An 11,896-nucleotide genomic window follows, 5' to 3' on the forward strand; every position below is an offset into this window, starting at 1 on the left:
AAACGAATCAATTGGTGCATTATTAATGGATAAACAACTTGTATTGATGATTAAAAATAATAGAGTTAAAAACAAAATAAACATAATAGCATAGGAAAGAATTTGGATGCATCAACCATGGTGTCCAACTACAAATTGTCAGATGGAAATTTTTGTCTTCTTTTCCTGATTTTTTTTCCGGCTATTATGACTAGAGTGAAGTACATAAAATGGGTGTTATTGTCCAACCTATTAAAAGGACCTATTATTAGAAAAAAAAAATGAACCTTAAATTTTCAATTTCTGCTAAAATAAATACATCATTTTTTTTTTTAAAAAAAGTCCAATAGTACCTAATAGACACGATTAAATTTAGAGAAATTTTCACCGATAGGAAAAATGTCAAACTATTTACAAAAATAGAAAGAAAAAAAAAAGATAGACACTGATAAATTTCTATCAACCTCTATCGATTATAGACTTGTACTAATTTCTATGACTAATAATATCAACGATAGACTTCAAATTTCTATTACTGATAGACACTGATTTCTATCAACTCTATCAGTGATAGACTTATATCAGTTTCTATCATTAATAGTATCAATAATAGACTTCTAACAATTTCTATTACTGACAGACAATGATAGACTTATCAATCTCTATCAATAATAGACTTCTATCAAGTTCTATCATTGATAGATACTAATAGATTTCTATCAACATCTATCAGTGATAGACTTGTATAAATTGATACACTTATAGACTGTGATAAACATTGAATGTCTATCACAACTATAATTAAATTTTGTTATTTGTATAAATATTTTTCTTTATTTTTCTTTTTTTAAAAATCACTATATTTCCTTATTTTTCTATTTTTAAAAATCTCCTATTAAAATGCTTAATATAACATAAATTTTTAACTTTTCTAAACATGCACTGAACCTATAAAAATACAAAATTATAACTTTAAAAATATATTAAACGACAGAAATTGAGGATTCAAATGCTTATTAGACATCAATGTGTATATAGACACAAATCTAGAAGTCATGGGTACAATCATTCATAACCCATATTTAAAGGGAGAAAATTGACCAAATATGGTCCTATTGGCAATGCAAGAAGAATAAGAGATAGAAAGTAAAGAATATAACAAGGAAACAAAAAAAAAAAATAGCAATAATTGACTTTTTTCTTTATTGCTATTATTTTTGTACTTAATATATTTTTAAACTTTACTTTCTATCTCTTATATTCGATTTATTTATTCCATGGGTCAAGTTAGACTAGCCTTTATTTCTTACTAGAAAGATAATGAATTTTTTGAAATAGGAATGAAACTAATGTTAATTGAAAGTTACTTATGTTTGAATTCGATAAAACAAAGACTATATACATACATATATATATATATATATATATAATATTGGTTATGAAAAGCAAAGACAACAAATCTTCCAAGCAAGGCTATAAAAATATAAGACAATGATCGAGCATTCTTGCTCACAACAGCTTTTACTTTTACCATTAGAATAGATGTAAAGACCAGAAATATACAACTTACTGGAAACAATTGAATTGACATCATCTTCTTTACAGGCAGCTTCATACAAAATCGAACAAAATGAACTATGTTTTCGAAATCATGGGACACGTTCCAACACTCGCTGCAGTGCCCTTTTTATACCTTCCTGATCGAGTGATGTTGTCAGCTGTATTTCTTGAACCTAAATCCACATATAGTTGATGGATCAGTATCTGTGTCCGTGTTTGTGTGTGTTTTGTGTGTGAGGAGAGACAACTACCTGCCTCCCGGCACGAGCAAGGAGAGTGAACTTCTTTTCAACAGGAGGTGCCTACAGTAACAATGAGATAAGAGAGACGAGAAATTGAAGCCATGACTAAACCTCACATCATATTATAGGAACAAACCAACTTACATTTGATAGCCAAAGCTGTAGGTCTTGCGAAACCACCCGTTTCTCAAATCCTTGCCGGTTGACACAAATATCTACAATACTGATGTTCAAACTATCCAAATTAAGATCATACTACTAACTCAAGGTCAAGATAGCTTGAGAAGTCACATACTCCTAATATGATCCCATCAATGACTAAAAGCCCAACAAAGGATATCAATGGCATGAAAGAAAGGGAGAAAGTTCCAGATAAGCTCTCTTAAGTTTGTTCAGTGTAAGCCAATTCATCTCAATATTGAACCCTAAACATATGTGTATTTATATATACAACTATTAGTATGTCCACCACATTGCCTGTCTACTTATTTTCTAGAAATATCGTATCTCCTTGTATGCGTAGAATTACTCTATCCATGCTTTTTAAGGATATTTAGTATGACCATAAAATTGCACGTGTCCTAGTATTACTTGAAGCTAGCTTTTGAGTTAGACACAACAAGGAACATAGAAGTTAAGACTCAAGAATTCAGGACAAGCCAAAGCATATTTATGATTACTGTTGATGATGATACATTGCTGTTATCATTAATCTTCATAGACAGTCCTCGTGTATTACTTTCATAGCTTTCACATTTTTCAGAAATAACCCTCAACATGCAAGCTAAAAATAGTAACATACCCATCTTCCTGCAGTAGCTCTTCAATTATTGTTTCAAGTCCAGGGAGGGGCATAATTTCGCTGTCGCTTTTAGGTCCGAAAGAATCAGGTTCAGCAGAACCACCCTGTAATTATGTTCATATAGCTAAAGTTCACTTAGGAGATGAGAGTTGGTTGAAAAGGTTGACTAAATGCGTACAACAATGTTTCACAAACCTGCGGTATTACTTTGTCCAATGTTTCTAAGAGTGGATCTTCCTCGAGTTGTTTGATCGACAATGTGATCCTGGACTTATCCCTGCATGAACCCGATAAGACAGTTTCAGCATGCCAACGCTGATATGCATTGCAATGGTCATAGACTAAAAGTTTGAGATGATATAAATTAAGCAAGTCTATCACATTTTCCCAGTTTTCCATTTCTTAACCTTGTGCAAAAATTACAAACCAATCGTCTCCTTTGGCTAAATTCAGAAATTGCAATCAGAGTAAAACAGATTGTATTTCATTGAGAAAGAATCAGAAGCAATCTGATTCGTTACATGGGGTGGGCATTATTGGTATAATAATAACAATAATTGTTAAAAAATGGGGCAGGAATTTATGAGAATCTTCAGCTGTCCTTATGACTCCTCTAATTTCCCACTTTCTGCAGTCTCACTTACTTCTTAACTAACTTCCCTATCTAACACAACCGAAACCCTGCCCCTAACAAATTTCATGAGGCCCACGCAAAATAAATAAGAAAGAGATTAATCTACCACATAATAAATGAAAATACTTGAAATAACAGATTTTTCCTAGAAAGTGCAAATGAGTTGGTAACGAAAGGAATCTGAGAACACTTGCCTATCAACATTAATGACTTTCACTGTCACTTCGTCACCCTCACTTAATATGTCTCTTACATCCTGAACTAAGTCCCATGAAACTTCTGATACATGTACTAGCCCAGTAAGATGATAAAGACCTGCAGAATTTTGGAAAATGAATGGCAATTGATTTCTAAATACATCAGTAAACAAGATTAATAGAACACAAAATATTACCATCAGAGAAACGTAGATGTACAAAGGCACCATAATCCTCCACAGATCCAACTCTAGCTTCATAGACATCTCCCACACCAACTTGCTCAGAAAACTTTGACCACGCAGCTTCCTTCTCTGAAAATATCAATTTCTTGTTTCTCTCATCTGCTTGGATTACCTAGAAAATAAGAAATGACAGGGTTTAACGTATCCTCAAATATTTCAAAAGCAAAGATGGTTAAATGTGAATATGAATGATGAAAGACACTAGCTCACCCACGTGGAAGAGTCACATAACTTTTCCCTCCTTTCCATCATAGACAACTATATTACAACTCTCTCTGTTTCACTTTATGAATAAATGAAATATGGCACAGCTCCCCACACGATCCATGTGTTTTACTTTCTTCATTGACCAACTATGATACTAATAAAATTTATTTTGGGCATAAATTGGATCAGTTGAGTTTCAATTCAACAGATTTAGAACCTAAGGGCAAGGGCAAGTCATCCCATAGTTCAATTTCCAAAGTGCATATTATGCAGAATGGGATATTTTTCTCTCGATTACCCTTTTCAATCTTCTCTCTTTTAGTGTGATTGAAGTTTAATCATGGTTACTCCAACGGATTTTAGTATTAATAATGCAGAAAATAAAAACCTTTAAACTAGTTTCAATTGTAATAATTGTGCAGGAGCCAGAGAACTAGTTTCAGGAAAGCATTTGACAGGTACAGAGGAAGCAAAGTGGAGACAGTACGCACTCTAAAGATTTCAACGGGAGGGGAGAGTGATCATTTTCTCAAAGTGTTTACAGGAGCCACAGAAGAATATGTCATAGCTAAAGTGGAAGAACACGGGAAAAAAGAAGATAGAAAGGAAAAAGATTAAATAGGAGAAAGTATTTGGTGCCCCGCTCCATAACAAGATGAGCATTCTGTCAAGGACAATGGACTTTCACATATCTTCAAAATGGTATGATATATTGTTGAGTGCAGGTATAAGTCCTTGTGACCTTGCTTTTAGTTTCACCCAAAAGGCCTTAGACTAGTTGGTGTTAATTGTCCTCACTTATCTCTTAACAATGGATAAAGGAACTTGTTCTTATCATCCCAAGCCAACAACCCAAATAGAGCTCGAGCGCTTACATTTGTGGAGTGTTCATGCTGTCAACAACTATCACACCCTTAATGGTTGTGGGACCTTGCTCATGAAGATAGTAGCTTGTGGAGGAGAATTATTCCTACTTTAATTTTTTTTGGTATAAGAAAAAAAAAAACTTATCATTGAGAAAAAATGAAAGGATACAAGGACAACAAAACATCCTACCAACAAAAGCAACCCCCTACATGAAGGAGTCCAACTTTGCAAAATAACACCTATAAGATAATTACAAAAGGTCTTCGAAACCAAAGCCCACAAAGAAAGATGAAAGCGAATCAAAGACACAAACCTCACAAGGGTCTTTATCCAATCCCCTAAAAGTCCTACTATTTCCCTCCCCTCACAAAACCCACACTATCGCACACACCCCCGCAAGCCACAAAAAGCGTCTCTTCTCCACCCTAGGTGGATTGAGGAGGAACTCCTCAATCATATCAATAACTCCCCTCTGACGAGCAAACGAAAAAAAGCCAAACTCCTGGAAGAGACTCTCCCAACAGCGTTGCAAACTCACAACGCCAAAGAATATGATCCAGATCTTCTTCCACCTTCCAACAAAAAGATGTAACAGAATGACCCAACGAGCGAGGAGAGCTTCCTGGAGAGACGATCCATCGTGTTCGCACGGCCATGTAACACTTGCCAAGTGAAGAATCTCACTTTCCTAATGTAAAACTCTTAGGTTTGAGAAAGAATCAGAATGCTTTATTTCATTCACCAAAGATATGAATATATACAGAGTACAAAGCATAGAAAAGGAAAATATCATAAAATATTTACAAGAATGGAAAACCCTAACTATAGAATTATAACACTCTCCCTCAAGTTGGAACATATATGTTAATCATGCCCAACTTGTTACATAGATAATCTATACGTCTTCCATCCAATGCTATCGTGAAAATATCTCCTAATTGTTCTTCAGTTCCACATATCCTGTAGATACCAACCCTTGTTGAATTTTCTCACGTACAAAATGGCAATCAACTTCAATATGTTTAGTCCTTTCATGAAAAACTGGATTAGAAGCAATATGAAGTGCTACTTGATTATCACACCACAACTTTGTCGGTGTAGTGATTTCAAATCCCAACTCAACAAGAAGTTCATATATCCAAATCAATTCACACACAGATTGTGCCATTGCTCTATATTCTGATTTTGCACTTGAACGTGACACCACATTTTGCTTCTTACTCTTCCAAGAAATCAAATTACCACCAACAAAAACACAATACCCTGAGGTTGATCTTCTGTCTTCTTTAGATATGCCCAATTGGCGTCTGAGAAACATTCAATATTAGTATGACCATGATCCTTATATAATAAACCATGCCCGGGAGCAGCCTTCAAATAACAAAGAATCTGTTTCCAATGCAGCCCAATGATCAACTTTAGGGCATGACATGTACTGACTCACAATACTTACTGAATAGGCTATGTCGGGTCGAGTCACTGTAAGGTAATTAAGTTTTCCCACTAACCTCCTATATCTTTAGGATCTTTTAGCAATTCTCCATCTTTTGTGAGTTGTAGGTTGGGCAACATTGGGTTACTACATGGCTTAGCCCCCAACTTTCCTGTTTTAATCAACAAGTCAAGTACATATTTTTCTCTGTGATAATAGAATTCCTTTCTTGCTTCTTATTACCTCAATTCCTAAGAAGTATTTCAACATGCCCAAATCTTTTGTATGGAATTGACTATGAAGAAAGGTCTTTAGAGAACTAGATACCTAAAGCATCATCACCAGTAATCACAATATCATCCACATATACGACTAACAAGATGACACCACCCTCAGATCTCTTAAAAAAGACTGAATGATCTGACCTGCTCTTCCGCATTCCAAAGCTTTCAATCACCTGACTAAATTTACCAAACCAAGCTCATGGGCTCTGCTTTAATCCATACAAGGATTTACGAAGGCGATATATCGTTCCATTCTCCCCCTGAGCAACAAACCCTGGTGGTTGCTCCATATACACCTCTTCTTGAAGATCACCATGAAGAAATGCATTTTTAATATTAAGCTGATGTAAAGGCCAATGAATGATTGAAGCTAATGAAATAAACAACCTCACATATGCCATTTTTGCTACAGGAGAAAAAGTATCAGCATAGTCAACGCCATAAGTTTGTGCGTAGCCTTTCGTTACAAGGCGCGCTTTTAACCGAGCAACAGAACCAGCATGATTGATTTTAACTGCAAACACCCATTTGCAACCGATAGCCTTCTTTCCTACGGGGAGAGAAACTAAATCCCAAGTACAATTATCATCTAAGGCAGTCATCTCCTCCACCATTGTGGCACACCAACCAGGATGAGACAAAGCCTCATGAACAGTTTTCGGAATGGATAGAGACTCTAAAGATGCAATGAATGAACATGTGGAAGGTAACAAATGGTTATATGAAACAAAAGAGGAAATAGAATGAGCACAAGTACGTTTACCTTTACGAAGAGCAATAGGAAGATCATCATCCGTTTCTGGATCCATTGACAAAGAAGACTCTGGTACAGGGCATGGAACTAGAGGAGGTTGTCGTCGAGTATAGACCTTAACGATGGGAGGAAGAAATGAATCAGGAAGAGGATCGAAAGGAGAAATAACTGTGTAAACAAGGAAATCATCCTCTAATTCCTTATGCTCCCCCTAACTCTTATTCGAAGAGAAAGACAGTGATGAAAAAAATGGGGTATGTTAAAAAAACATGATGTCAGGAGAGACTAAATATTTATTTAGACTAGGACAATAACACCGATACCCCTTTTGGACACGGGAATAACCAAGGAAAATACATTTTACAGACTTTGGATCCAGCTTGGTATGCTGAGGCCGAACATCACGAACAAAGCAGGTACAACCAAATATTCTAGGTGGAATGGGAAACAAATGTTGCTTGGGGCATAAAGTACGAAAAGGTATCTCATCCTTAAGAATGGAAGACGGCATGCGATTTATTAAGAAACAAGTTGTGGAAACAGCATCCAGCCGATCAATCACCAAGATCTTTGGAAACATGGCATCTGAAACATCAAAGCTCTGGGCGTTCAGTCTCACCAAAGGAAAGGATGACGAATAACTACTTGAAATAACACCGTTCTCACACCCCATTTTGAGAATGAAAATGGTAAATCTATAGCCTATCAAGAAAAGTCATTGATGAGAATCCGCGCGTATAATGGTGCTATCTAACATAAAAGACTTGCGCCAGAAATATCGGACCTAGCAGAATAATGTCCAAATTAGATATATGAATCACATCCGTAGGAATTATTAAGAAAAATACCAAATTAAAACCACCCCTTGATTTTCAGTGAATTTCGAGTGCATGTGCAAAGTATCCTACAAGTTACAAATGAAATCGATAAATGTCCGGAAATGGTAATTACAGATGAAACGACTGTTATTTCCCATTAAATATAACACAAGATAAGAGCGAACGAGAATATCCTGCGGTATGCCTAAGGAATATATATCGACAAATGTAACAGGTATAACAAACCACTTTATCTTAGACCGACCCCACACCGTGCGAGGCTTGAGGACACCACAAAAAGATAAGGATCCCACCCCAAAACATCAGAAATGGACTAATTCAAAAAGGAGCACTAGCTTGTTATTGACTCGAGAATGACGAACTCAAACGATGCCCAAGTTTTAGCGCAAACGTACAACTAATACAACTAGCCTGAGCGTGCACAATCCTGAGTTGTTGCAAAAGCCCAGAGGCGGAGAGGACTGCGTGTTAGATAGTTGTGGACCTATAGGAGATTCGTCTTATATACAACACAGCGATGGAGGATAGTGTACGGATGATCCCATTGAGACTGAAAATCCCAACTGACTCTCAAAATCAGGAAGAGACAGACACGAAACTCAGAGGACGTCAAGTATGTATAATATGGATCAGCGACAGTAGAGATCGAGTATTGTTGGTCTTTGGTGCGAACAGGACCTGTATAAAAACCGAAGCACGTCTCACACCATTTCGGCGTCAATCAGCTTCATCTTGTACAACAATATTAAGTCTGTTCATAATCACGTCGATAAAAACCCTCTCGAATTAAGGACAAGTAACCAGGAAAGGAGACCCTCAAAAAAATATATCAAAGAATCACCACATGCAATTTGAGAAAGTTTTGATGATATCGTGAGACCTTGGGAGCAAATCAAATCAATCAGAAACGAGAAAATTTGTAATGTATGCTACCATTAACACGTATTGAATAAGAATGACCGAGATATGTAGCGAAGTAAAAATTTTTGAGATTCAGTCCTGAAGTATGGAACAGTAGTCCTGACTCTTTCATCCCAAAAAACAGAAAATGGCTGGGCATTGCGGCAAGCGGTCACAAGCTCGAATCCAAAACCATACTTGAGAAATAAGTCCCCGCAACCATTAAGGTGCAATACCCTATATGGATGTGTGATAACGAAATGAAAGTTGTGGTAGTCCAATAAGTCAGACAAATGGTAAGTCTAAGAAAATAGTGGAATTAAACGAGGAGAATACAGCCACTACCATGATGGGTGAGGTTCTACAATAACAATGGTCTCATTTGAATCATAAATGGTCTGTAGCAGCCAGAGTCGCATCCGACCACATATTGTCGTAAGGTTTAGGTAAGAGAATAAAGGAGTTTGTAAGAAATGGCTCCTATAGCCATGTACCGTTGGTCTCTAAGGGCGATATGCGTCTCATATAATGGGAGTAGTAAGATCCCTGATTGCCTCCATCGAGTACACGACTCTTGGCAGCTTGTAAAATGGGAGGATCTTTACTTACTGTGAGAACACCTCAATTATATTTTTTAGTAGCACCCATGACGGATCCAATGCCGCCCATGTTCGCGCGAGTCCTACAATCTATATCGAAGAAGTAGAACCGCTTCTGCTAAAGATGAAAATGAGACAAACGTGCCTATGATAGCTTCCAATAAGAATTGTATCAGGATGAGGTTAGTGCAGACGGCGATAATAGTATCGGTGCAATGTAGAACGCTAATGACGAGTGGGACACAATTCCGCTAAAAAACCGCGTTATTTCTATGCAATCTCTACATTCACGTTCGTATGGCCCAGGTTTATGACAATAATAGCAAACAACACCTCCTGGATTTGATCTCCATGAATAGTAGTTGGATCCATTCAACTTGTGTTAAGTACTTTTGACACCCATAAAGAACAATCTCAGACATTACTGACGGTTTCTTATCCAGCCCCACGGTTTTAAACTCGGATCCTAATCTCCTACACCGGAGCACGAAAAGAAAATAGAAGATCCAGAACAACGGTTCCCGCAGCAAAGCCATCAAATCAAACCTAATTAATATTCTGTAGAGAACCAGACAAATACGTCTTATTACACAAGTGGAAAAAATGGGAGTTGGCCTACCGCTCCTGCAGTAATGAACAAAACTTCAATGGAATAAATAAATCACCGAAATATGCAGCCCAACAACACCAACCGATACGAAGCAGCCAAGATACAATCCCAGACTAATTGCATGAGAAAGTGGATTCTTATAAGGGATCTACCGATCCACACCAACCCACTGACAGAACAAATGTTAACGAAATTGGGTTAATAACAGGATAAAGAGATACAGTATACCTTGGCGAGATGGCGCGCCATGCGCCCCAAACCTACACGCGAAACACGAGGACACCCGCTATAGCTCCGACCATAGGTAAATCAGCTAGGAACATCCATCCGCTCAGCGTGAGGTGCCGTCAAGGAGTCGCTTGGGTCCAAGATGAGCAAGCCAAACTTTGGGGTTCCTTTGTAGATGGTGTGCTGGTGCTTCTCGTTGGATATGGGGCGGCTTGTCAAAAAAACAACACCTTCAATCTAATTTTTTCTTCGTGTGGCAAGGACCGCGGCGAAAGGGCCCGAGCTGTTGTGGGCTACAAGAGCCTGATTTGGTGAGCTGAAACTGTGGCGAAGACCCAGGTTACCCCAGGCACAAAGCATAAGGCTGCAAGGAACTAAAACTGCCGGATGGCGGACAAATTCAGAGACCCGGAGAGACCAGGTCGAGACAATGTGAAGTCAAAGAAAGAGTTGTGTAAAACTATTACCTACAATCACCTTACTTTCCCACGAATCGCATAACGAGTCAACACCCTAGATCTGAAACGAAAAACTCCAATGAGGTATTCAAAATTGGGGTTTTTAATATTCTTACTAAACCCCTCCATAAGAGCTCCTCAACAAAACCTCAATGTTCATTAAACTAGAGAGCTCTATGATACACCACTAGTTACTCGTAGTTTGAGAAGAATCATAATGCCATTATTTCTTGGTGCCTACTTTTTCGAGTCCTCAACCAACCCACACTGAGGCACTAAGGGCCCCGAAATGTGAGATATAGGTGGAAAATATTATACGCCTTCAAAGCAGCAATAGGTACCATACAGCATTCAAGTAAAAGGAGAATAAATATGCACAAAATATTTGACAAGAATGGAAACTTCTGGTAAACTAATAGAAAACACGAAGCAAAAAACACGTGCGAAATACATCACCGCACGAATCAAGCTAATACCAACTCACAAAAGAAAGATTGAAATGGAGAGACGCTTGAGAGACGAGACCCGGAAAAAAATGGTGCCAACTAAAAAAAGGAGAGAATGGTCCACTAAAACTAGACTTCTTGTACGAAAAAGAAAGAGACATTACTACGTAAATACCCGCTCCCAAATTCAACTCTCAGATATTGGGAGCTATTTCGAAAATCGGGTGTAGCATCTCCCAAGCACTGCAACAAAAGTCCGTCTTCCAAGATCTCCAAGTTGGTTAGTTCTATCCACGGACCCCCGTCAGCCTTAAAAAAGAGTTGGTGAGTGGTTTCTCTCTCAAGCGAGAGATAAGAAAGACAGCAAAGACGAATATCGACCAGCTGGATCCGTTGGTGCTCCCGCGATTCCTTACTTCAGACAGATCTCCAGACGAAGACTGAAATACCGCTCTAGTAATGGGAAAGGATGCAGAATTATCTCCTTGTCTCACACTAAGTAAAGTCATTGTTAACAAAACTTATTAAAGCTTGGTTTTTCTTTTTTTTTTTTTTTTATGCGGATTCAGACCTCGACAAAGTTGTAAGTTATGCTCTCAGGATATAAGGCACA

At 37.6% G+C, this 11,896-nt stretch overlaps 1 protein-coding gene across 2 annotated transcripts in view; it reads right to left on the bottom strand.

Annotated features, from left to right (window-relative positions):
• Positions 1–1,440: 1,440 nt before the first annotated feature.
• The window catches only part of LOC120085760 (30S ribosomal protein S1 homolog B), a 17,580-nt gene continuing 7,124 nt past the window's right edge, over positions 1,441–11,896 (bottom strand). The window contains exons 4-10 of one of the 2 annotated variants that reach the window (XM_039041943.1): positions 3,612–3,771; positions 3,412–3,532; positions 2,779–2,860; positions 2,584–2,687; positions 1,926–2,004; positions 1,791–1,841; positions 1,441–1,712 (exon numbers count right to left, since the gene is read on the bottom strand). In XM_039041943.1, the coding sequence (XP_038897871.1) occupies positions 1,629–1,712; positions 1,791–1,841; positions 1,926–2,004; positions 2,584–2,687; positions 2,779–2,860; positions 3,412–3,532; positions 3,612–3,771 (681 nt within the window). In that variant the 3' untranslated portion in view covers positions 1,441–1,628. The remainder of the gene's footprint in view (positions 1,713–1,790; positions 1,842–1,925; positions 2,005–2,583; positions 2,688–2,778; positions 2,861–3,411; positions 3,533–3,611; positions 3,772–11,896) is intronic. The other variant, XR_005484029.1, reaches the window with a different exon arrangement.

The sequence above is a fragment of the Benincasa hispida genome, chromosome 1, assembly GCF_009727055.1.
Source record: "Benincasa hispida cultivar B227 chromosome 1, ASM972705v1, whole genome shotgun sequence".
Taxonomy (NCBI): domain Eukaryota; kingdom Viridiplantae; phylum Streptophyta; class Magnoliopsida; order Cucurbitales; family Cucurbitaceae; genus Benincasa; species Benincasa hispida.